This window comes from Pygocentrus nattereri, chromosome 9, assembly GCF_015220715.1.
Source record: "Pygocentrus nattereri isolate fPygNat1 chromosome 9, fPygNat1.pri, whole genome shotgun sequence".
In the NCBI taxonomy this organism is placed as follows: Eukaryota; Metazoa; Chordata; class Actinopteri; order Characiformes; family Serrasalmidae; genus Pygocentrus; species Pygocentrus nattereri.
In genome coordinates this window covers 5549196-5576167 of record NC_051219.1, presented here as the reverse complement: position 1 = coordinate 5576167, position 26972 = coordinate 5549196, and the positions used below count along the sequence as shown (strand labels likewise).

Below are 26972 nucleotides of genomic sequence, written 5' to 3'. Positions count from 1 at the left end.
TAAACTTTCCGAGTTAAGGGCGCGTAATCGGATACAGGCGTTTACTCGGATTTTATTCTTCTATTTAACTGATTATTTACAGGATTACCCACTTCGTTTTCTGAATGGCCTCAATCAGACTAGCCCGTTCTAAAAGAGCTGTGTGTAAACATGGCCTTTAGGTGGTTACAGCAGTGAATGAACTGAACCTTTCGAAGCCGTGAGCTGCTGGTCATTGTTTTTCACACGTGTGTGCTTGTTGTTCAGCGGCGGCGTTTGCCAGAGTTCCAGCAGAACCGGGAGACGGTGGGGGAGCTTTGGCTCGGGCTGCTGCGCTTCTACACTGAGGAGTTCGACTTCAAGGAGCACGTCATCTCCATCCGTCAGCGCAAACGCCTCACTACCTTTGAAAAGCAGTGGACCTCCAAGTGCATTGCCATCGAAGGTACAACCACTGACCACTGCTAAATACTAACTCCAGTGAAAATGCGCCTCATTGGCCACTTCTGAAAACTAACACCAGTGGCCTCACATCTCGCCGCTAAATCTGGAACTGCACCTCAATATAACCGTTCCTGTATGCTTAAGCTCGTGCTTCACCTCACTGGCCACTTCCAGGCACTAGTGCTAGAAGGTTTGTCTCTCTGGTCATTTCTAAAAGCCAAGTCTAGGGATACACCTCACTGACCGCTTCTAAACCTTGTTTCCTCTCTCTGGCAAATTAGGGGTACATCTCACTGACCACTTACCTGCTAAAGCTATGGGTAGACTTAAGTCACTACATTTAAATGCTAATGCTAGTGAAGGTTCACCCCTCTGGCCACTTCAAAAAAGCTAAAGCTGGTGAAGGTTCACCTCACTGACCAATTGTAGATGCTAAAGCGACATTTGTGTTGCTGTTTTTGGTGTGAACTTCACGCCGTGTGTCACCACTGATGTATGTGATCTCGTCCTGGGTCCAGTTTAATACAGCAGTGGCAAAGTGCTGGAGGAATAGAGGTGTCTTTTATCTCCATATATGTAAAGAGGTGTGGACTGTTTTCAAAGCAGGGCCTTCTCACGCCTCCCCTTTCACCCTTCATTGCTCACTAGCAGCTCAACGGAGCTACACAGAGGGAGAACATTGCCCTAGTTCTTCTGACAAGAGTTATTAGAAGTCTGTATGCACCTTCATTAAAAGCAGTGGTTTGAGGTTTTGAGTTTGTGCTCTGGTTCACACTTATTTGTTTCATGTTTCTCTCTTTTGCACAGATCCCTTTGACTTGAATCACAACCTGGGCGCTGGAGTCTCTCGCAAAAGTAAGTTCCAGAGCTTGTTTCTTCTGTTCTCTTTGAGGTTCCTGCTACCACAGAAAAACACAGTTGCTCGAATTATCAGACTAGGGACACCACTCCAAACAAAGTTGGCATATTTATTGCATAATTTGTATTTTAGAGTGATTTCGGTGTGATTATACTTTATACTTAATTGTGTTTGTGCACAGTGCTTGTTGTATAGAAGGCAACTCTTGCCCTAAACATGGTAATTAAGTCATAAACCAGGCTTAAAAGAAGCGTTTTCTGTTGTTGAACTCAATGTTTGAACGTAAATGTGTGGGGTGCCCAGCTGCAGTTGGTGTTACAGGGAAAATAATATGTAATTAATTTAGAAATACCAGCATAATCTTCACATGGTGTAATTTACTGTGACTCACTTTCTTTCAGTGACTAATTTCATCATGAAGGCGTTCATTAATGGGAGGAAGCTGTTTGGCACACCGTTCTACCCTCAGCCAGGGATGGAAGCAGTGAGTCACACTGTCGCAAAGCTTTCCCTCAAACTCGCCTCTGTTACACATTATCCTGTTTACTCCCAAAATGTCCCGAGCTAAGGAAGCCCATGGGCAGCCCTGTGACCGGATTTGACAAAATGTTTTGAATAAATGGGTGAAAGTGCGTTTTATTGTCAGTGAGAAACTACAGAGTCTGACTTTGCACCAGGTAATCAGGTCCAGTTGCATGAGAAATGAAAAGAAATGGATAAATATCACAGATATTACTTACATCATGCTAAATTTCCTTCGGGATCAATAAAGTATCGATCTGTCTATCTATTTAAACGCTGCATGTAGTCTTTAAAAGGTAACTACATGAAGGAAAGGGTTCAGTTTCAGTTATCAGCTGCACTTCAGAGCAAAGTTTAAATCTCTCTCTCTCTCTCTCTCTCTCTCTCTCTCCCTCTCCCTCTCCCTCTCCCTCTCCCTCTCCCTCTCCCTCTCCCTCTCCCTCTCCCTCTCCCTCTCTCTCTCTCTCTCTCTCTCTCTCTCTCTCTCTCTCTCTCTCTCTCTCTCTCTCCCTCTCCCTCCCTCCCTCTCTCTCAGGAGTACTTCTTTGACTCCAAGGTTCTGACGGACGGTGAGTTGGCTCCAAATGACCGCTGCTGTCGAATCTGTGGAAAGATTGGTCACTACATGAAGGACTGCCCAAAGAGGCGCAGGTGATGCGCAAAATAAACACTACAAACCTTATAAACCTACAAACCTCACCTTGTGTTTAGGACTGAATTTCAATCGCTTTTATATCAAAATCGCAATCCTCTTCTATGTGTGTGTGTGTGTGTGTGTGAGAGAGAGAGAGAGAACTTTCCATCCTTTGCTGAGCTGTTATTGTATCACCTGTCTGAGTAATAATGGCTCTTATGCGCATGCAGAATGAAGAAGAAGGAGAACGATAAGGATGAGGACGTTCGGGAGGAGGACAGAGAGCCCAGAGAGAGGCGCTGTTTCCAGTGTGGTGATATGGGTCATGTCCGCAGAGACTGTCCCGACTACAGACACCTCCGCCAGAGAGGAGCACCTGCACCAGGTACACATACTCACATTGAGGGAATCAAGAGCTCTGCTACCTGACCAGCGTATAATGGGTTCAGACAAAGTATCAAGCCAGGGTTGGGATGTTTTCCAGGTACAGAATAGTGGGCTCGAGTTTATTTTCTAACTGTTTGCCGTAGACGAACTAAAAATGAAATAAAAAGCTGAAGAGGAAACGTTTAAAGTACGTTATAACATGGTCATTACTTTAGAGTTAAATGATGCTCGTCATGTGCTGTATAGCTTGAGATTAGCGAATGCTGTGAGAGGCATTCATGAGTCAACCAGGTGAACTTTGAATGACCACGTATCTCTTGTTCCAGTTCCTCAGATGGTTCGCACCATGGTGAGCTCTCAGGCCATCCCAATTCCTCAGAGTGGGGTGTCCCAGGACCGGCCCGGCAGGACCAGGCAGCCCTCCGAATGTGTAAGAACCAAAACTTCCCCGTGTTCATGAAACGTTAGAGTAGGTGTGCAGACCTGTGATCAGTTTTGGAGATGTGTACCTATGGAAATTGTGGTAGCACCAAGTGCAGTTTCTCCAGAAAGTGGGAATTAAGGCTCAACCAATATGAAAAACATCAATACCAACTGACCAACTGATTACCTGCTAACTGATATATCGGTCGTGCCCTATAGGTACAAAAAAGGTTCTCTGACTTGTAACAATAGCCGAACCTTATTTGGTGCCCATGTAGAGCCATTTTTAAAAGCTTATTCAAAGAATCATGTACATCAGGTTCTTCGTTATAGAGACAACCCATTTATTTATAAAAAGACTCGTTTGTGCTTCCATATGGTTCTTGGAGTAGTCATGGTTCTACATGTAATCGCAGAAGAACCGCCTTTTTAAGGTAGATGTAATTGGGATGTATGGTGGCCCCAAAAAGTATTTCGTCCGAGACTTGTCCGGGACCTGTCCGAGTCTTGTCCGAGACCCAATCCCATTTCACCCCTTGCCCCCATCACTTAGCCCTTAGCAAAGCCCTCAGATACGAAGCTCTCCGCTCAGCTCAGTCGTGAGCTCTCAGCTTTGTATCACCAAAGAATTAGTGGTGGTCGATGATAAATAATTGCCTTATGCCCCCTCTTTGAAAACACGTTACCCCATTGAGGTTGCTGAACTTTTCCCTTCTCTCCTGTCACTGACGTGGGGGCGGCTCGCCTACAGAGCACCGCTAGTAGCTGTTAATAAAACAATATTTGCTTGTTTTATTTATTTTTTTTATTATTATTATTTTGAGGGTCCCATTTTGTAGGACAAGACTTCAACCACTACCCCTTGTAACTCCGTTCCAAGGGTTTATGGGGTAAAAAGAAGAAATGGGATTGGGCCTTTTCTTTTTTGGGCCTGTTACTTTTTTGGTGTCTGTGTCTGTGAGGTGAGTTTCAGATCGTAATCGTTTGAGCTGACACTTTCTTTACAGACCTCTGAGTTCGTGATCCCGTCAGTAAACACAGCTCACTGACACCGTTTTAAGAAAGGCAGCCTGAGACTTTATTTCCACTGCTGAGCCTTACAGTAGCTGTACAGTGCAGTGTGATCGGACTTCTTCGTCTACCCTCAGTCTGATGTGGGGCTAAAAGTATTTTTATCTATACATTTTGTTAAACATGAAGTGACTTAAAGAACTTCATTCAAGTTTTCCAATGATTTACAATGTCCCAGCACTTTTACCGTATCTTCTATTTACTGTATACTTAGTAGGGAACCAGCCCTGTGACCGGAGGGTCGCCGGTTTGATCCCCTGGGCCGACAGTACATGACTGAAGTGCCCTTGAGTAAGGCACCTGACCGCAACTGCTCCCTGGGCACTGTGGATAGGGCTGCCCACCGCTCCGGGCAAGTGTGCTCACTGCCCACCAGTGTGTGTGCGTTCATTAATGTGTATGTGGTGTTTCACTGCACGGATGGGTTAAGTGAGAAGGTGAAATTTCCCTGTTGTGAGACTAATAAGTCACTTAATCTTAATACCTTACTAGTTTATTCGTGTTACGTTCCATTTGGTGTCATTTATACCGGATGGAAACGGGCAATGCAAGTTTTATAGGACGTTGTTGTAGCACAGAGTAGAAGTACTATGGAAAGCGTGGACTCGTTAAGCCTTAATAAACGGTGATGTATTTGAAAAATGCTGTGATGTATTTCACATCTGCGGTTGTTTGTTCTGGTCAGTTAAGTTAGAAATGTTTTCTCTTTCTCTCCCCACCCAGTCTGATACTCGTCAGACCCCTCCGTACTCCCCCCAGCCGTCTTCGTTCTCTCAGTCCTCTGTGTCTCCTCAGTCATCTCAGAGCGCCAAGCCTTCCTCCTCCGGCTCCACTTCCTCCGCTACTCCGTCCAAACCCCCGCAGCCCCTCCCTCCTCCTCCTCAGCAGCAGGTGCAGCTCTCAGTCTTCGGTTTCCCCACCTCACACCCAGGCCAGTTCCACCCTGCCCTGGGTCTGCTGCAGTCCCACGCTCAGCCCGCCCCCAACCCGCTGGCCCCCGGTTCCTGGCCCCTGCACGGTGCCTCCACAGGGGTCCCCATGCGCAAGGGCAAAGGGAACGCAGGGGCGGGGCAGCAGGCTGTTAGCACCACTGTTAACTTAAATGACCCCAGCATCATCTTTGCCCAGCCAGCGGGGCGGGGAGGCAGCGTCGGAGGGCCAGCCCGGGACGGGGGGCATCACTGGCACAATCATCACCTCAACCCAGGGGCTCTGGTGGCTAACGGCACGGTGGGGAAAGCAGGTACACAAACACACACAGATATGGGGGAGCACTGAGTGAGAGTGATGGCCTTTTGAACTGTTTTTTAACCCGTAGTGTTTTAATATCTCGTTTTATTGGCGCCGTGAAAGTTTGACTAACATTTTATCTCGCACTGATAAATAATCCGAAATTTTCCAGAGTAAAACTCATCAAAGTCTAGTGTGTGTGTGTGTGTGTGTGTGTGTGTGTGTTGAGAGTGCAGGTGTGCTGTGAATTCAGGTGAGTGTCACAGAAAAAGGTTTTAGAGGGTAAAAACATTACACTGAGCTTGTTCTGCATGGGGGGGGTTTACACTGGACACACTTTCTCATCACTAAAACATTACCCAGCTCTGTTGTGGTGAACTGGTCAACTCTCTTCTGGGGTTTTTTCCCCTCCAAGCTGTCTCTCTGGTGTTTGTCAACTTTTCACTTTTACTGTATGTTGCACTAAAATAACTTTTGCTCCTAGATTGATTTTTAGCCAAACAGGGTGCTTTTTGTTTTAATGTCATGACCGATCATCCACTTTTAACCCTATATATCAGAAAAATAAGTACAAATAAGCTCAAACACAATCAAAAGTAACAAAACGTTGCTGTTTTCATTGAAGTTGTTGGTTAGAAGAACGCAGGTTTTGGTTCCTGAGTTCTGTGTTGGTATCACATGGACCTGATTACGTTTAATGAAGGACGGATGAGATAAACGAAGCATTAGATGGTATTTATTTATATTTGTTTGTGTTTATTCTAATGTTTGTAATGCGATACAGTATTTAAAGACGGATTCATGCTGTGTTTGTTTCACACGATTCTTGTAGGTTTATAAATCCTTTAACTCTACTGGTAAGGAAGTCATGAAACTCCTGTGCTTTTCTTTCTGTCTGCGTGTCTCTCAGAAGCAGGTTTCCAGGCTGCGTTTGCTGGAGTAGCTCAGCCGGGGCGCTCATGGGAGCACAGCAGCGGTGCTGGTTCGTTCTCTCTCTCGCCCTCCTGGCCGTACCGCATGCCCCAGACCTACCTGCAGCAGCCCGGCAAGCCCTTCATCTCACAGGGTACGCATGGGGGGACGGGGGCGTATGGTGCTTATGAGAACGAGGGTCCTTACAAAGAATAATACTATTATTATTTATTAGTATTATTAATTCAGGGCAGTGAAATGATTTAAGTCATTAATCCTGATTAATCACTTTAAATTTGTTTTTTTTGCCCCCAATTTGACCCTAAAGCAGGGGCAAGGCCCCACCCTTTTTTTTTTTTTTTTTTAATTGTCATTTCTTTAATCTTCTCTATAAAAGCCTGTGTGTATTTAGTGTGCATCATTTAGGCACATCTTGGTCAAAGTTTATTTGCCGTTCCTCTGCAACCACAAAGCACAACTGCTATTATAAGTAGTCATACAAATAATATTAATAGCAACAATACATGTTTATGTATTAGCAATAAATAACAATAAATGTTTAATACATTTTTGGTTCTCAATATTTGTGTTTGTGTTCTCAGTAGATTGGTTTGATAACTCTATTGATTTTAAAGTTATTCTATATTCTATTATGACATGAACTAAAAAAAATGACAAAAATGGAGATACGAGGTTTTGTTCCGACAGCAGCGCTATAGAGAGATATAGATAGTGATAAATGTAAATAAATAAATAAAAATATATAATATTTCTCATTCTTCAAGTTTTAGTTTGAATGGTCATAAGCAGATTTTAATGCAGCTAATGTTGGGTAACCGGCCCACTGTGTGGTGGGTAAAGCATGGCCTTCCGGCCAGATGACTATTAATCCACAGGAAATCAGTATTGGAGATTTTAAAGATAAATAGTACGGGACAGACTATGAATTTGGTCCTTTGAGACCCTGGCCCTAAAGCGAGACACTTCAAAACATACGTATGTGGACATACAATCACATGATTGCAGGGTGAATATAAAAGCAAGGTGGCTACAGTGGCTACCAGTGTCCGTGGAGGGCAGCAGTGGCTGCATGTTCCAACTCCTCCGCCACTGTAGCGTCTCTCACTTGTACCGCTAAGTTTCATCTTGTTTGGAGAGGAGCTGGAGCTCTTTATTATGCTTTTGATAGTTTTGCAGGTTATTCATAGATTCATAACTGCAAGCGCTGCCCAGTGGCGTCTAATGAAGGTATTGTCCGTTGCATCGGTTGTACTGTGTGTTGCTTGTAAATGACATTTCAGATTAGATGTGCTTCAGTGATGAGCAGATTCATGGCACTGCAGTGCATCTGTCAGCGGCACCTTTCATTTAGGTACTGTATTCATGTAGGGCTACAGTCACAGTCTTAGCAACAGGAAAATGCATTAATAGAATTCTTATCTTACTACTGTGTTACGACTAATGTAGAACTGCTTTTGTTTTCTTGCAGGCGCAGTGGCAAACCAACACTTCCCCCTTCTTCCGCCTGGCCGGCACGTCAATCTTAGCTACGTTCAGCAGAAAAAATGAGTTCTGATACTTTCTTTTTGATCCAACGCCCAAGGTCCTTATTGAAAGAAGAAAGAAAGAAAAAAAAGAAAAAGGATTCAGTCTAACTTTGCATCATTTGGTCTCAAGACTTTTTAAAATGAATTTTATCATTTTTTTGTACAGTTTTTACGTTATATTTTTTGTCTCATCACATTGATTTGTGATAAGAAATGTCAAATATTTTAATACCCCCATTTTTGGAGGGGTCCAAAAAAAAGTGTTTTTATTTGTTGTGTAAAGCAAGGATTTAAAGCGATCCTCTTTATTTTTATTGGTGTATTCATATTTTGCTTGCATAAGGACAAAGGCTTTGGATAGGAATTTGTTTTAAGAAAAACAGCATACCACCCCATAATTATGTAGTGCCAAAAAAAAAACACCCTCTCTTCAGTAAACAAGAAAAAAAAAAAACATTAAAAAAGCATAAAAAAATCAAGAAAAGACCAAAAATGAAAAAAACTAAAAAAAAAAAATAAAATAAAGAAAAAGCAAACCAACACGCTGATGTCTTGGTTGTTTTTGTTTAGCTTACTTTTTAGGTTATTGTTATTATTTTTTGTGGTTTGTTTGTTTTCTTTAAATAAAACTACACATGGTCATAGCACTAGAAATCGTAATGGTAATAGTAGCATACAAGTTCGGAGGCCATGACTGTTGTCCGCATGTACTAACCTTTGTTGCAACATTAATTGTGTAAAGTGCTGTACTGGAGTTTCATTTTTGTCCATTTATATTTATTTCCAACTTGATTTCATTTCAGTGACAACAAAGAACAAATTTTGTCATCCCAGCTCTTTGCGTCTTGGATGTCCTGCATCTATTGGTGATTGTTTATGCATCTAGAAAAGACTACTGAGATACTCGCCTTTGATTGTCCCTCGATAATGTACCTCTGCTCATCAGAATGCACATGAGGCAAGTTTTACATGCAAGTGAATCAGAATCTCAGTGTTATTTGTGTTTGAAATGTAACCTCCTTCATTTTGTCTTCTCACTTATGAACTGACTCGATTAGTCCGGTCTGCAGGGCGCAGCTGTGGTTTCAGGCTTTCATTATATAGATATAGATATAAAAACTATTCTGTAACACTATAAGAGCTTTTAAACTCGAGTTATAGGAGTTTAAAACTACAGCCAGTGAGCTGCTTTGCTTGGCTAGCAGTAAAGCTTGCATCCTACTACCCAAAAACCGTTTGGTGTAGTAAAAAGGAAAGATTTCTGTTGTGTGGTTTTTTGTGAAACACATCCTTCTACTTTCTAAAATGAAATTAAAGTTCTGGCTCAGTGATTAGAAACTATTTTTAACTTCGTTTTAAGCCATTGAGCTCCATTCACTCCCGTTCTTTGAGGACTCCCTCGTGGGTGCCCTCTGCTGTTCAGTATTCCTGTTTTTGATGTAACGGGGGGAATAGGAAGCAGCCAGGCTCCTCATAAACTGGCTCTGCCATAGTTGAATGATGAGAGAATGATGATCCTTTGGAAACTCAGCAGTGCTCCTGCTATTTTATAATGAAAACCTGCAACTACACTGGCCCTTTGCAGATATGATTGGGCACCTCTGAACTAAATTGGAGATGGGACCGCTCCACTCAGTAATTAACACAGATGGACAGGGCCGATCCACTTATCAATCTTGCGCTGGACCATGGACCCACCGTAACATGACCCTAACACATCACTGATCCAGATGATTACCATGAACCCACAGCAACTTCAGTCTGTCACTCGGGGAGCAAATAACGTTAGCTGTTGGTTATATTTTAATCTGGAAACACCAAAAATAAGAGAGCTACTTTTGTGTAAAGAGAAGTTGCTGAACTTTTAGTGGAAAATTTCGGATTTAGCTCCCTGTTGGAGAACTTGGAGCCCAGGTATGATCTGCCATCCAGAAAATACATTTCATTTCTACTATACCTGAACTGTACAACCAAGCGTCATCACAGTTACCGGTGCAGATGCTAAAGCCAAGCGCTTCACAGCTGGTATTAGGATCTCCAAAGTGAACCCAGCGTGTCTCTCAGGTCTCACGGTAAACTGGGTGAACTCTAAAACATAAGAACTACATAGTGCAGTGTGGAAAATGAACCACAACCTTTAAGCACAATACCAGCAATAATGATAATATTAAAGTGAAAAGAGCTCGTTTCAGAATCCGTGTTGGTGCCAGCAGTTGTTTCGGAATCGCATCAGAACTGAAAAAATGTGGATCGGCCCATCACTAAATGAAATGATACTTTCTGGGAGCATCCGGTAGCAATCCCTGGGTTAGCACTCAAACAGGAAAACACTTTTGTTCCATCTCAAAAAGACAGTTTCCTGCGGTGTCCCACAGGTGTCAAGTCCAAGTCCATCTTTGCTTTCCTTCCTTCCCAACTGTTAAGGTTCTATAAATGTGGAGTTCGCTTTCATGGATTTGTTACTAATGCACAATTGCGTGCACTACATGGTTGGCTATGTCAGCCTCATGCGTTGCTAACAGGTTGCTAAAAATTATTTGCACAACAGTGCAAACAGACAAACCTTGGCAATAAAGAGTGTCCTACTGAGGAGGTCAGTGACTTTGTATGGCACTGTCACAGAATTCTACCTTTCTAACAAGTTTGCTCATCTAGGAGCAACAGCAGCGGACAGTAGTGGGACCACGAGTCTTCAGTAACACTCATTAAATAGTTCCAAACTGCCTGTGGAAGCAGCTACAAGAACTATTAGCTCGAACATCAGGGGTTGGTTTTCCATGCAGGCAGAGAAGCAGCACACAAGCCTTAGTTCACAATGAAATGAGTCAGCTGAGGGTGCGAAATCACATCACCACTGGACTTTGTTCTCAGGAAACCTAGAAAAGACAGAACTATGTCAGCATGATGCACCCTTCAGATAAATAAACTCTCGCACGGTTTCAGTCTCTCGTCTAGTTTCGGTCTCTCACGGGCAAATCGTCAATCTCTCGTCTAGTTTCGGTCTCTCACGGGCAAACTTGCCCACTGTAAATCTGGTAAGAGCAGAGCGAGGAGGATTGTGTGTATATGTGCGTAACGACTGGTGTACAAACAGTAAGACTGCATACGTCTAATGCTTTTCTGACCTGGAAGCAACGATTGTCATATGCAGGCCCTTCTTCGTGCCTAAAGAGTTAAGAGCAGTGATGATTGCAGCTGTTCATATATGACTAGATGCCAATGTTAACGTAGTTCTGGCTTATCTGTATGAGACCATAAATAACAGGATCATCCTGAGAGCGTTCATATCATTTCTGGGGGTTTCCGTCAGGTGTGCTTAAGGCCAGTGCTTCCCAAATTCACACAGTATGTACAGTGTCCCACCAGGAGGGAAAGCACACTTGATCTCGTTTGCTCTAACTTAATGCATGTAACATGCATATAGAGCAGTGTTTCTTCCACATCTAGGTCTGTCAGACCTTCTCTCACTGCTCCTTAACCCTGCATATACACCCATTAGGAGAGCAACTATGCCAGTTAACAACAATTATTAAAACTTGGCCTGCACTTTCTCAGCTGCAAGGCATCTTTGTAAACATAGTATGGAATATATTTGAAAAACCAGCCTTATCAGGCTTTGCAGAGGATGTAATGTTTTACATTAAGGACTTAACTGATACTGTAAGGGTCAATAAATGCATCCAAGTCCATCCCAATCAAAAACTCTGCATGACTAAGTACATTCACTCCTGAATAGTCACTTCACTCCATAATAATGCCTTCAGGACAGGGAATGGCCCTGTATAGCAGTGCAAGTACAGACTTAAGAGAGGTAATTAAGCTGAAAAAGTTGCCTACAAGAGAAATGTTGAAGACCATCTTTCACACAATAATCCACAGCAGGTGTGGCAGGGACTACAGCAACTTGCCAAACACAAAGGCCAGTCAGCACAGATATCTCAACTAGCAGAGGAATTGAACCATTTCTTTGCTCGCTTTGAGACAAAGAGGCCTCGCCCAGTTACATCTCCTCCATTGATCTATAGCCACCTTGCTCTTCAAGCTTGTTCTTGAAGTTCTTGAAGCTTGCTCTTCAAGAACATCAAGTAAGGTGGGTAAGTCAGTGAATCCAAGGAAAGCTGCTGGACCTGATGGTGTACTTGACAGCGTACTTAAAGCTTGTGGTGACCAGTTATCAGGAGTCTTTACTAAAATGTTCAACCTTTCCCTAACACAAGCCACCATCCCAGTTTGTCTGAAGTTGGCTACTATCATCCCTGTCCCAAAATAGCCAGCCATCAACAGTCTAAATGACTGCAGCCCAATTGCATTGGCATTGGTAGTTATGAAATGAGTTGAAAGGCTAATTTCACATTACATCAAAGCTGGCCTTCCTCCAAACTTCGATCCACATGAGTTTGCATATAGAGCAAAAAGATCTACAGAGGAAGCCATTGCTACAGCACTCCATACTGCATTGAGTTGTTTGGAAAACCCAAGGAACTAGGATAACAGCTCTGCCTTCAGTACCATTGCTGCAGATATACTGCTCTCTGTCTCAGGCCTTCTCCCTCTCATTTGTGCCTGGATAAAGGATTTTCTCACAAATCACCCACAGACAGTAAGAATTGGCCCCCACTCCTCCTCCATGCTCATGATTAGCACTGGCTCTCCACTGTGGGCTGGAGGTTCGGGTACTGACCCTATGACCGCAAGGTAACCCCCATCTGCTCCACGGGTGCTGCAGATAGGGCAGCCCACAGCTCCGGGCAAGTTTGCTTACTGTCCCCTAGTGTGTGTGTGGTTCACTGCATGGATGGTTAAATGCGAAGGTGAAATTAATAAGGGTCACTTAAACTTCTCTATGTTCTGTACACCTCTGACTGCACTCCCATCCATTCCACTACTTATTAAATCTGCAGAGGACACTACTGTGGTTGGACTCATTACCGGAGGAGAGCAGTCAGTCTACAGAGATGAGGCACAGAAGCTGTCAGAGTGGTGTTCTGTGAGCAACTTGATGCTAAACAGTAGTAAAACCAAAGAAATTGTTATTGACTTTTGAAAGCACATAGTGGGTCTGGCCCCACTCTACGTCAGAGGGGACTGTATGGAGAGGGTTTCCACCTTAAATTTCCTGGGAACATACATCACAGAGAACCTCTGCTGGTCTGCTATTATACAGGGTGGGCCATTTATATGGATACACCCAAATAAAATGGGAATGGTTGGTGATATGAACTTCCTGTTCGTGGCACATTAGTTTATGGGAGGGGGAAAACTTTTCAAGATGGGTGTGAACCATGGATCCAACTTTAGCGTAGCGTTTGGTGGCAGCTGGCTTGATTAAGAGACCGTGGTTTTAAGGTACGTTGTCCGTCTAGTTGTACATTTTTGCGATGTATTGTGGAAAACTAGAGCCAGCAGTCAAGTGGCCTGTTTTGCTCATTTAGTGAGGTGCCTTGGTTACTGGTGGTGTCGTTGGGAGCCGAGCTGAGCGGAGGTGCGCTGCTGCGGCCGTGGTGGATGTGTAGCGGGCAGCGAAGAGCGTCGCTGTCCGCGTCGTCCTAAACGTCTCGCCCCCGCTTGACTCTGGTTGCTGTTTTAAGCGCAGGTGAGTTTTCCTTTCTTTTATATCGCGGACTTTGAACACAGCTGCTAGCTTCCGCTGTTGGCTACCTTTCGCCCTCTGGCGATTATTATTGGCGTAGTTTTCCAGCTGCTATCGGTAGCATTTATGTTTTTAGCTGCTAACTACTTCTAAATGTTTAGTATCCGCGGCTAACTACTTCTAAATGTTTAGTATCCGCGGCTAATTACTTCTAAATGTTTAGTATCCGCGGCTAACTACTTCTAAATGTTTAGTATCCGCGGCTAACTACTTCTAAATGTTTAGTATCCGCGGCTAACTACTTCTAAATGTTTAGTATCCGCGGCTAACTACTTCTAAATGTTTAGTATCTGCGGTTAACTACTTCTAAATGTTTAGTATCCGCGGCTAACTACTTCTAAATGTTTAGTATCCGCGGTTAACTACTTCTAAATGTTTAGTATCCGCGGCTAACTACTTCTAAATGTTTAGTATCCGCGGCTAACTACTTCTAAATGTTTAGTATCCGCGGTTAACTACTTCTAAATGTTTAGTATCCGCGGCTAACTACTTCTAAATGTTTAGTATCCGCGGCTAACTACTTCTAAATGTTTAGTATCCGCGGCTAACTACTTCTAAATGTTTAGTATCCGCGGCTAACTACTTCTAAATGTTTAGTATCCGCGGTTAACTACTTCTAAATGTTTAGTATCCGCGGCTAACTACTTCTAAATGTTTAGTATCCGCGGCTAACTACTTCTAAATGTTTAGTATCCGCGGCTAACTACTTCTAAATGTTTAGTATCCGCGGCTAACTACTTCTAAATGTTTAGTATCTGCGGTTAACTACTTCTAAATGTTTAGTATCCGCGGCTAACTACTTCTAAATGTTTAGTATCCGCTGCTAACTACTTCTAGTCTTTCAGTTTGAGCATTTCAGTACCGTTAGTCTTTACTGTTAGTCACTTATAGCGGTTAAGCTATTGTTGCTAACCCCTTATGGCATTGTACACTGTGATTAGTGGAAGGGTTTAGCGGAGTCTAGCAGGGTGGAAGAAAGGAGGTAATGTTGTATATTAACACGTGTTTATACAATTTTGGCCTACAGATGTGAACCCTGTCCCTTGAGCCTGATCCATCTCGTTAGACTCTGGAAGAACGATCGATACGGCAACTGGGTTGCTGCCTGCTTTTCTTACCCGCTTTTCTTTTCCGTTTTCTTTTCTTTGTTGCTTTGCTTTGCCGCTTTTCTTTGTTGCTTTTCTTTGTGTTTTTCTTTGCTTCTTTTTTTTTTTTAACTTTTACTTTCTTTCTTTTTACTGGTGTTTTATTTTTGATGCTGGTTTTATTCCCGAGGTTTGTATTTTTATGATCTTATTTGTAGACCTCCTCTGATGCTGCTGTGAAATGTTTTAGGTTTTTAACACTTAATTGTGAGTATGCAAACGTGGGCTTCCTCATAAGTAGTATTTTGGTAGCCTAACTGGGGAGCTGGAAGTACAAGGGTCTACTCATCTATTTTATTTAGTTTAGTATCAGGGCTTGCTGTCTACGAAGCTGGGAATCAATTGGAGCTGGGAGTCTTGTGGTGTTCACTAATGTGACCTGATTGCAGTGCAATATAGTGTGATTGCTGTGTTGAGATTTTCTTTGATTAGGTTGATGGGAATTTAATCACGTGTGTAATAGAATAGCTCTAGCTGATTTCCCACTCCAAAACTGAGCAAGCCCTGGTCAAGAGAATTTCCTTTTAATACCAAACTGACAGTGTGAACAATTTAATAAAGTCCTTTTTATATTTTTAAGATCTGTGTTGTGACATAATTTCTTGCAGAGCTCCCCTTTGCTCCAGGCATAAACCAAGGGGTGGCGTAGTCTGGCATCGTAGTTAATGGGGGCGCCACATTAGTTTTTCAATGGGAAGAGGGTCATGTGAAACATCAAACTTGCTGAGAATTTCACAAGAAAAACAATGGTGTGCTTGGTTTTATTAACTAACTTTATTCTTTCATGAGTTTCTGACCACTTATAAAATGTGTTCAGAGTGCTGCCCATTGTGTTGGATTGTCAATGCAACCCTCTTCTCCCACTCTTCACACACTGAGAGTAACACCACAGAAGAAATGTTAGCACAGGCTTCCAGTATCTGTAGTTTCAGGTGCTGCACATCTCGTATCTTCACAGCATACACAATTGCCTTCAGATGACCCCAAAGATAAAAGTCTAAGGGGTTAGATCGGGAGACCTTGAGCGCCACTGAACTTGCCCACAACGACTAATCCACTTTGGAAGCTGGTATGTTCCCTGAGTTTTTCCAGCAAGATGGTGCACCCACCACATTATGGGTGTCAGGTCCGAGCATTCCTAGATGAACAGTTTCCTGGAAGGTGGATTGGTCGTCATATCCATAGAAATGGCCCGCCATGTACAATGGTCAATGGTGGTAGTGAAAAAGGCCCAACAGCGATTGCACTTTCTATGAGTACTTCAAAGGAACAATCTAGAGGATGAGCTGCTGGTGGCCTTCTACCACTCCATGATAGACAGTGCGCTTACATACTGCATTACAGTGTGGTATGCTGGCTGCTTAGTAGCAGGAGAACCCTACAGAAGGTCATAAATACTGCTCAGAAAACCATCAGCTGCCCTCTGCCCTCTGCTGGAAGATATCTCCAGTTCCTGGTGCATCAGCAGAGCCAGGAAAATAATCAAGGCGCCTTACCATCCTTGTCACTTACTGTTCAATCTCCTGCTGTCTGCCAGACAGTTCAGGTGCATTAAAAGCCAAACAGATTTAAGTGTGGTTTCTTTCCCTGGGCCATCAGAACTCTAAATTCCACATATACTAAATTCTAAGAGCAGTAACACTGAAATAAGCACATAAGGTTTGAAGACTATTTCTAAACTTATCTGTTTCTGTGAGTTTTTCCGTCTGTATCTGCGCTGATGAGGAGTAGTTCTCTTAATTTCATTGCATTTTATACAATGACAATAAAAGGCATTCTATTCTATATTTAAAGAATTGCCACCTAATATAATTATTCTACATCGATTCCCCGCCCCCCACCCCCCCCCCCCCCCCCCCCCCCCCCCGCCATGGTCAATCCACAAACTACTTTAGTACCTCTATTTTTGAGACCTATGGTATCAGTCAACTAAGTTGCAAGTTTCTGTTTGCAAACAGTTTCTTTGTGTTGCAACAGCTGTGGACGTTTTGTGTGCCTGAACTTTGTCTGCAGTGCTGTGCTAGACTTGGAGATCTTTGACCTCTGAACAGGTAGTTTAAAATGTTTTTTTTTCCTCATCTGACCATATCAAATGTGATGCAATTGTATGTAAATGACCAGTTTCAAAACAAATGGTTCTTCCCCTCCTCATCTCCCTCCCCGCCTGCTCCTGGTTTTTCTGTATATATATAAGTTGTGAGTGCCTGTTCTCTCCTGCATTTCTCTTAGAATGGAGTCTGTGCTGAGATATTTGGACTGGATGTCAGTAGGCTTGGGCCTGCTGGGTGGTCTGTTCTTTCTGCTTCTGTTGGAGATTTTTAGGTTGAACTCCATCAGGAGCCGCAGCCCTCCTGGACCCAGACCACTTCCCTTTGTGGGTAACCTGCCACAGATATTGAAGGATCGAATGGCCTTCATCAGATTGGTGAGTTGCCTTGATCTCTCATATCTTCTTGATGCCTCTTGTTTTTAAGCTTTAAATATTGTAATTTATAATTGAAAATGATGTGAACATGCTGGTTAGTGCCAAGTTTGCAAAGCTCCTAAGATGTATAGTGCAAGACTTTCTTACTTGGAAATTTTGAGACAGCTTCCGTGACGATGAACAATGTCAACTTTACATGTTTACCATACCTTATGTGTGAATGCTGCCTTTCTTCTGCTGTTGTGGAGATTACTTTACCCACCCTTTGCCACATGCCCTCTGTCACACTCCCTCACCTACCTTTAATGATGAGCCAATCCACTGGGCAAACCTGATTTCAGGGCAGGTCACCAGGAAAGCCTATTTGCACTACCATGCAGGGCTCAGTGACCGCTGGAGGTCTTGGATGGACAGAAATCAAAGACTTATGCAAGCAAAATATTTGCCAGTCCACTGCAAATATGCGATTTTAGTGAGAAAGGACTACCCATCAATAGTTACTCTAATGCCCATTCCATAGCTATGGTTTCTTGTTCTATGGCTGCATACAGCACTTGGCTAAGTGACTTTACATAAAGCTGATGTACAGAACCATAATTGAATTCTTGGAATAGCTCTGCTCCCTGCTCACCCTGGCTTTTCACCACAAAATCACCCTGACCCATCTCACCCAGATCACTCTCCTGACCTATCACTGAGGGTCCCTAGAAGTTCCTTTTGAAGTGGCTTCAGGTTCTCATGTGTCCATGACTAGGGTGGTCATTTTCCAGGGCTTCCACAAAATGTCAGGGTGTTTCATGATTATTTGGCTTCACAGCTCTTCTTTCCTCAGATGGGAGGGTCCAGAGAAACCAATCTATGGCCTGTGTGATCTCTTTCGGAACCACTGGGGTCAGTGCTTCCATTAGGGCACCATCCCTTCCCATCACATCAACATTGCTCCTGCTTCCCTTTATTCCTTCCATCATATGCAAAAAGAATTGAATTTGTTGTCTTTAACCAGTTACCTCTCTTTCTCACTTAGAGCCATGGTAAAGCACAAGACCCTCTTGTGAATCCTGACCAACATTGCGGTCACCACCTTTACATGCTTGTTGCTTGTTCTATCTCTTGTCATATAGTGGCTTGACTACAGCAACTCGCTCCTGGATGGTATTCCTGTGTGTGCCATCAGGCTATTGTATCTGATCCAGAATCCATCAGAATGGGCTGTCTTCTGTTCTGTAGAGTTCACCCATGTCGCTCCACTGCTGCACTGGCTTTGTATGTAGTGGCCCTTAGCTACCAAGTCAAAAACAGACCTGCCCTCCCTTACTTGATGGCAATGATCAAAACTTGATCCTGGTACGGTTCAGCTTGACCTACGGTTCAGTTCCTTACCATCTTCAAACACAGACTGAATACCAATCTCTTTGTGAAGTATTTGTCACCGCTCATTAAAACATTCTGTAGTGTGTATCCTTGTACCTGGGAATGTTTGTTGTTTTTGCTAGTATCTTAGTGCAGTGATATTTTTGGACTCTAACCTATTTGTACTAGATAAGGACACATTGTCTGAGTAGATAAAGCACTCTGAATAAGAGCATCTGCAAAATGTAAACTCTAAAATCAAAATGTTGATGTAATGTATCAGGTACATTAGAGCACTGTACTGAAGTCTTCAGCACAAGGTTGACTCAGATTCTCGTGGTAAGTAAATCAAAAAACACGCCTGAATCCAAGAGTGGGAGCTGTTGCATTGAGAGCATATACTTTTCCATCCCAAAGGTGTAGGTACAGTAAACATCTTGTAATCCTCCAGATGCCAAAATATGGTGAGATCTGCTCTGTATACCTGGCCAAAAAGCAGATTATCTTGCTGAATAGCATGCAGATTTTGAAGGAAGCCTTCGTTCAGAATGGTGACGTTTTTTCTGGGAGGCCCTCAGTGCCAGTTGTGCAATGGGTCAACAGACAAGGCTATGGTTAGTCTTGCATTTCTCATTAACTCATTTATTTACGTCTACTGCTATTTTGTCTAAAACTCTTAATTCCTCCTACCTCTTTCACAACCATACTACTCATCTTTCTCTCACTACCTCTCAATGCCATCTCAGGTATCGTGATGGCCAATTATGGTCACTCTTGGAGGCAGCAGCGCCGCTTTGCTCTGCACACACTGCGTGACTTTGGTCTGGGGAAGAAAACTGTGGAGGAACGTGTGACTGAGGAGGCGCAATACCTCACCAAGGAGATGCTCAAACTAGAAGGTAGGTGATGAGTTACTGTCTATACCATCTTAGTACAGTTCTGTTGTCAGTTTATCCTTATCTTATATACAACTAAACTAACGGGCAGAAGTGCTAGAATTGATCGTGTATTGTAGGTCATTGGTTCATATATGATACCCGGAGTGTTGCTCATATGAACGGACATCTTTTGTCTGATGAATACATGCATATTTGATAGTAGTGATATGTAAACAAAACAAATAACATCTTTGTATCCTTATCAAATACCTTTTCATGCCATTTCTTTGAAGGAAAGGCTTTCTATCCCAAACACCTTCTTATGAATGCAGTTTCCAACATCATCTGCTCAATCATCTTTGGAGACCGCTTCGATTATGACAACAGGAGCTTTGCTACGCTGCTAGATATTCTGAACAGAAACATTCAGCTCGCTGGGTCATATTTGGGTCAGGTAATTACCAGTTTTCCTGGTGATATCATCATCTAATTTTCAGATAGCATGCTAAATGAATATTAGGCATTTTAATGTCTTTCTAGGGCGAAAATCGTGGCATATGCTTACGCTAAAATTATTTCTAATGTTTTATACTCATTGTCAATTTAAGAAATCCCTCATCTTGGAGCGTGTGTCCAGACAAGTTCCTAATATGAAAAGTTCAAGAAACAAACAATATACAGTTCTGGCCACCATTATTGGCACACCCAAATTTTACGTGCATAATATATACAGTGGTATGCAAAAGTTTGGGCACCCCTGATAATTTTCATGATTTGCCTTTATAAATCATTGGTTGTTCGGATCAGCAATTTCAGTTAAATATCATATAGCCGACAAACACAGTGATATTTGAGAAGTGAAATGAAGTTTATAGGATTTACAGAAAGCGTGCAATAATTATTTAAACAAAATTAGGCAGGTGCATAAGTTTGGGCACCCCAAAAGAAAAATTTACAATGTTTAGTAGATCCTCCTTTTGCAGAAATAACAGCCTCTAAATGCTTCCTATAGCTTCCAATGAGAGTCTGGATTCTGGATGAAGGTATTTTGGACCATTCTTCTTTACAAAACATCTCCAGTTCAGTCGGGTTTGATGGTTTCTGAGCATGGCCAGCCCGCTCTAAATCACACCACAGATTTTCAGTAATATTCAGGTCTGGGGACTGAGATGGCCATTCCAGAACGTTGTACTTGTTCCTCTGCATGAATGCCTTGGTAGATTTTGAGCAGTGTTCAGGGTCGTTGTCTTGTTGAAGTATCCAGCCCCGGCACAACCTCAACTTTGTCACTGATTCTTGAACATTGTTCTCAAGAATCTGCTGATATTGACTGGAATCCATGTGACCCTGAACTTTAACAAGATTCCCAGTACCTGCACTGGCCACACAGCCCCACAGCAGGATGGAACCGCCACCAAATTTTCCTGAGGGTAGCAAGTGTTTGTTTTGGAATGCTGTGTTCTTTTTCCACCATGCACTGCCCCTTGTTATGTCCAAATAACTCAATTTTAGTTTCATCAGTCCACAGCACCTTATTCCAAAATGAAGCTGGCTTGTCCAAATGTGTTTTAGCATACCTCAAGCGACTCTGTTTGTGGCGTGTGCATTACTCTCCCATACAGCCTCTCCTTGTGCAAAGTGCGCTGAATAGTTGAACGATGCACAGTGACACCATCTGCAGCAAGATGATGTTGTAGGTCTTTGGAGCTGGTCTGTGGGTTGACTATGGCTGTTCTCACCATCCTTCGCCTCTGCCAATCTGAGATTTTTCTTGGCCTGCCACTTCGGGCCTTAACTAGAACTGTGCCTGTGGTCCATTTCCTCACTACGTTCCTCACAGTGGGAACTGACAGCTGAAATCTCTGAGATAGCTTTTTGTCTCCTTCCCCTAAACCATGATGTTGAACATTCTTTGTTTTCAGGTCATTTGAGAGTTGTTTTGAGGCTCCCATGTTGCCACTCTTCAGAGAAGATGCAAAGAGGAGAAACACTTGCAACTGGCCATCTTAACCCTTTCTCATAATTGGATTCACCTGTGTATGTAGGTCAAGGGTCACTGAGCTTACAAAACAAATAAAAACTGAAATATGGACGTGACAAAATTATTGGGACCTTTTGAAGAATTCCACTCAAATTTGACTGGATTAGATTCACCTGTGATAAATTAGGGCTCACATGACTTGAATTAACCAGTGAATGGTGGCTTTAATGTTTGAAAAGGCCACTTTAAATTCTCTGATCGCTTTTCACAAAGTTATATTATCTCTCAACACAAGAATAGTATAGGGAACAAGGACATTACCTTGACAAGTCCTTGACATCTCTGTTTCGACAGTGGGTAATGTAATTAAGAGGTTCTTGTCACCAATAAACGTCTTAAGATGTGGGTCAAAGAGGAAAATCAGTGAGAAAAGTCTTCGAAGGTTGGTGCAATCTATGGAAAAAGCACCATCTAAAGAGCTAAAGGCAGACCTGGAGCAATCTGGAGTGATAATTTCAACACACAGCGTACGTCACACACTAAACCAAGAAGGACTTCATGGATGCAGGCCATGGAGGACTCTATTGCTGAAAGGAAGACATAAGAAGGCACAACTGATCTTTGCTAAAATGTACCCAGACAAACCACAGTCCGTCTGGGCTAATGTTTTGTGAACAAACAAAACAAAAATAGAGCTCTTTGGCAATGGTGGTGGATCCATTATGTTGTGGGGCTGCTTTGCTGCCTCAGGTACTGGAGGCCTCAACAAAACTGAAGGAATAACGGGATCAAAAGATTACCAAGAGCGAAATGTGCTACCTATTGTAAGGAAGCAAGGTTTGGGTCAAGGATCATGGGTCAGCATGATAAAGACGCAAAGCACACACCTAAAAGCACAATAGAATGGTTGCAAAGTTAGATGTGGACTGTTTTAAACTGGCCAGCAACTGGACACCCTGCAAATGTGCCAAGAGCTTGAAAAGTTTGCAATGGAGGTGTGGAAAACATTACCAGCAGGCAGGTCCAAGAAGCTTGTACATGACTACCAAAAATGTGTGGAGGCTGTCATTCCTGCCAAAGGGTCTGTAACAAAATATTAGCAGGTATCAAGGGTATCATTAGTACTGTCCTTGTCATATTTAGTTTCTTTTCTTTAAAATCGCTTCCTACAATTGAAAAGACATGTTATTGAACAACTTTAGACATCCATTAAACTATTCTAATGATAGGTTGGTGTATTTCCATTTATTTATGGAGACAAGGGTCAAAGAAAGGAAAGTGTGAAATGTTGTACAGAACTGTATCTAGGCATTAGGACTCTTCAGAAAGAGGATTGGGATGTAAATAGTTATTCTAAATTCTAATGTGAGAATGAAGTGCTGAAACAAGCGGCAGGACGAATAGAAAGCAATAGATCGCAAATGTCTATTTTTCTATTTTTTTTTTCCTCCAGATTTTCAACTTGGTCCCATTTATAAAGCACTTTCCAGGGCCACACCAGGAGATGTGGAAAAATGCCAGTGCCTTAAGAAAATTTATCCTTGAAATTGTGGAGGAGCACAAGAAGACTCTGGACCCTGACAATCCCCGGGACTTCATTGATGCGTACCTGATCGAGATGACCAAAGTAAGGGGTGAAGCTTCAGGAGAAGGTCTTTGTTTTGATAGCAGTAGAGAGTGGAGGGACACGGGATTAGGTGTGCTAGAGCAGAGAGAGGAACGTTTAGAAGCCTTCTGTATCCTTTTGTAGGTACTGTATTACAGAAGTCTTTTCTCATTTTGAGCAGCAAGAGTCGAAGGAAGACTCTACATTCCATGTGGAGAACATGATGAGGACGACCACTGACCTTTTCTCTGCTGGGACAGACACCACAGCAAATACTCTCAGATGGGGCCTCGTTTACATGATGAGCCACCCCGACGTGCAAGGTACTGCTGTATTTAATTTGTCCACCAGTTGTGGTTTAATTAATGCTGTTCTGTGATCTAACTGGTTAGAACACATTATTATTGTTGTATTTTCTGCAACATCATTTTTGTATTGCCTGTTTTTCCCCCATCTTTCCTCATATCCCTGGTTTACCATGTCAGAGCGCTGTCATGAGGAGATCGTTCGGGTGCTGGGTTTTGACCGTTCTCCCTGCATGGATGACCGTGCAAGGCTCCCCTACACTTGCGCTACTGTTCATGAAATTCAGCGCTATGGTAACATCATTCCTTTTGGCGTGCTGCACCAAACCACAAAAGCAACACAGCTACAAGGATACCACCTACCTGCGGTAATGAAGGAGGAATAAAGGGCTTATAGATTGGCTGGATGAAAGCCTAAATGGATAGAACACTTCACGGATGGGTTCATGAATTCATGTACAAGTATGACTGGATGAACCACTGAAATGAGGTCACCAGTAAAGGTTCTACCAAAATATTGATGCAACATATTTTACAGTTTTTATGTATCTTTTAGTTATAACTTTTTGCGTTTTGTAAGTGACTAATGCGAGTTTTAGGAAATTAAAATAATTAGGGCAGGCCAAAACAGCATTTTACACACTTCAAGTACAGATCACTGTTCACAGTTCTACTAAAAATAATGATTTATTTCATTATCTGAGCTGGGTATCAAAATGTAATATCTTTATGGTACCAAACAAATAACTTTGACACTGCAGAGTACCATGAAATGTTGGCCTGAGAAACAGGTTTTCAGTTACTAAAAAGAGATTTGAATCCCAAAATATGTGAATTTAGGTTATTCAGCCTAAATGAATGTCATTGCACTTGTATGCCTCTTGTTGCATTGCAAATTCGACAAATTCTCTGGCAGTGTATCAGTCTTTTCCTTTTTTTATTATGATTAAAAATACAAAAGATAAACCTGTTTGTTTTGACTTTTTCTATTTGTTTGGTTATTTCTTTTTGTCATGGCAGGGAACAAATGTCTTGCCCAACTTTACGGCCTTCATGACTGACAAAGAGCACTGGAAGTACCCGGACACGTTCAACCCAGAGAACTTTCTGGATGAGAAGGGACAGTTTTGCAAAAACGACTACTTTATGGTCTTTTCTCTGGGTGAGTCTGCTGCTGATGTCCACTTGTCGGTCCTTGTGCAACAAAGGTTGTCAGTTGATAATTAATAATGTATGTGGTCATCAGCTCTGGGGGTGGTCGAAGTGGGACTCACTTCCTGATTGAGAGTTAGGTGATGCAGATCAGCCAACACCAATTTTTTGTTTTAAAAATTAATTAAATGGGAAAAGCTTAAGTGTGAACACAAGTCAAAACGCCGGTTTGAGATAACAATTGAAAACTAAATGTCAAAACAGCAAATGCAAATAGCGAATAGTCTAGATTTGACAAAATATTTAAAAGAATACATGTAAAGTCTACAAATTATGCAGGTTCCCATATGTGACCATGAGCTTTCTTATATTTGCAAGGTACTCATTTCTCCTTGCACCAGGGAGGCCTGATTTTAGCGCACAGCAATGAGCCCAAAATGTTACCAGCCCATTTTCACGATTACCCACTCTGGTACTGAGGATTTAGTGTGTGTGTGTGTGTGTGTGTGTGTGTGTGTGTGTGTGTGTGTGTGTGTGTGTGTGTTGCAGGCCCAAGAGCATGTCTGGGTGAGACTCTGGCCAGAACTGAGCTCTTCATCTTCTTCACCTCTCTGCTCCAGCGGATAAAGTTCTCATGGCCTCCTGGGGCTCCACCGTACAACATGAAAGGCGTAGTGGGTGTGAGCCGCTCTCCATTGCCCTTCAATACAATCTGTCTCAGCAGAGAGACCACCCACTGAATCACATCCACATGGTCCGGCTTTACATGTGAACATTCTGTATTAGATCTGGAGGACTCCATTTGCTCATTATGAAGCTCTTACTTATACTATACCTGGGACTCATGATCTTATACCAAATTAATAAGTGCAGTAATTTGTTTTTATCCATTAAACATAAGCATTTTAAAGTTCAAAATGTATGCTGTTTTTAATAAGTCAAATGTGCCTTATTACTTTTATGTACATGAAGCCATTTATCATGTGCCCTTTTAAATCTTAATGATGCCTGAAATCATCCAAATGACCCTGATCAAAAATTGACACACCGCTTTTGTGCTTGGCCCAGTAATATACACACAAGTTTAAGCAGTTATTAAGGTTTAAATGGCTATTAAGGGAAGTTTTTGCACCTGTCACTTGTTTGATTGTAATTAGTCTCTGTGTATAAACACATGACATCCAGTCTTTTATGTCTTTTACACAGTTCTCAATCTTGTTAAGTTTAATTTTATCATCCGGTTTGCTTGATGTATACTATAACTGAGTGTCATCGGCATAGCAGTGGAAATTTATGCCGTGTTTACTGATAATGGTGCCTAATGGTAGCATATATATTGTGAATAATATAGGTCCTAAAACAGAGCCTTGTGGAACACCATACTTTACTTTTACTAGGACAGATGATTCGCCCTTTACATTAACGAACTTATAGTGATCAGTGAGGTAGGACCTGAACCAGGAAAGAGCTGTTCCTGTTACCCCTACAAGGTTTTCCAGTCTATCTAGTAGACAGAGTGGTCAAATGCTGCACTAAGGTCAAGGAGGACTAGCAAAGACACATTTCCTCTGTCATAGAATGATAGATCATATACAATTTTTACTAGTGCTGTTTCTGTACTGTGAGGTGGCCAAAAACCAGACTCAAATTTTTCATGTAGATGATTCCTATGCAAATAAGAGCTTAATTGTTTGGTTACCAGTTTTTCCAGGATCTTAGATATGAAGGGGAGGTTCGAGATAGGTCTATATTTTGATAGTTCACAGGGATCGACATTAGCTTTCTTAATCAGCCGTCTAATTACTCTGAGTTTAAGAGTTTTTTGGATGTATCCAAGGCTAAGAGAGGAGTTTATTGACAGAAGAGGCTTGGTTATTTCTGGTAAGATTTCCTTGAGTAAACCTGTAGGGATTGGGTCCAAAATACAGGTAGATGGTTTTGCAGAAGAAACTATTTTAAGTAGTTCATTTTCTTGAATTAAGGTAAACGATTCCAGCCTCCCTGCAGTGACTGTAATATTCTCAGGGTCCAGACTGGCATTAGAAGCCAGCAGGTTTGTGGGGTTTAACTGTGTGTTCAGAATTTTCTGTCTAATATTTTCAATTTTATCACTGAAGAAATTCATAAAATCATTGCTGCTATAGGCTGACAGCATCTGGGGTTCAGTGAATGTTTTGTTCTCTGTTAGTTTAGAAATTGTGCTAAATAGTAGTCTAGGATTGTTCTTATTGTTTTCTATGACAGAGGAGAGGAGAGAGGCTGAGCGTGCTGCAGTAAGCTGATAGCTGAGGAAGGTTTCTGATAAAGCTGCCAGCTGTGGAGGAAGTTATAGTCCACTTGATACAATAACATGGCGATGAACGCACATTACGTATGAGCTTAAGTAATGGTCTGAGACGGCTGTGCTCTGGGGGAGAATGGCTAAGTTCTCTATGTCCACACCAAAGGTCACTAAGTCTGGAGTGTGGTTGT

The 26972-nt window shown here is 42.3% G+C and overlaps 2 protein-coding genes across 3 annotated transcripts in view; both read left to right on the top strand.

Annotated features, from left to right (window-relative positions):
- The window catches only part of tut4 (terminal uridylyl transferase 4), a 35903-nt gene extending 27420 nt beyond the window's left edge, over nucleotides 1–8483 (top strand). The window contains exons 22-30 of one of the 2 annotated variants that reach the window (XM_037541440.1): nucleotides 247–424; nucleotides 1231–1278; nucleotides 1684–1766; nucleotides 2340–2455; nucleotides 2669–2823; nucleotides 3152–3255; nucleotides 5043–5562; nucleotides 6463–6615; nucleotides 7951–8483. In XM_037541440.1, coding sequence (XP_037397337.1) covers nucleotides 247–424; nucleotides 1231–1278; nucleotides 1684–1766; nucleotides 2340–2455; nucleotides 2669–2823; nucleotides 3152–3255; nucleotides 5043–5562; nucleotides 6463–6615; nucleotides 7951–8030 — 1437 coding nt within the window. In that variant the 3' untranslated portion in view covers nucleotides 8031–8483. Of the gene's footprint in view, nucleotides 1–246; nucleotides 425–1230; nucleotides 1279–1683; nucleotides 1767–2339; nucleotides 2456–2668; nucleotides 2824–3151; nucleotides 3256–5042; nucleotides 5563–6459; nucleotides 6616–7950 lie in introns of both variants that reach the window. The other variant, XM_037541439.1, reaches the window with a different exon arrangement.
- A 4779-nt stretch (nucleotides 8484–13262) lies between these two features.
- LOC108440018 (cytochrome P450 2B4-like) lies at nucleotides 13263–25418 on the top strand. The gene is made up of 11 exons (XM_017718715.1): nucleotides 13263–13354; nucleotides 13441–13601; nucleotides 16781–17228; nucleotides 19030–19192; nucleotides 19325–19477; nucleotides 19750–19910; nucleotides 22891–23064; nucleotides 23225–23366; nucleotides 23529–23716; nucleotides 24369–24510; nucleotides 25050–25418. The coding sequence occupies exons 3-11, from the start codon at nucleotides 17034–17036 to the stop codon at nucleotides 25238–25240; spliced, it is 1509 nt and encodes a 502-aa protein (XP_017574204.1). The 5' UTR covers nucleotides 13263–13354; nucleotides 13441–13601; nucleotides 16781–17033; the 3' UTR covers nucleotides 25241–25418.
- Nucleotides 25419–26972: the final 1554 nt, after the last annotated feature.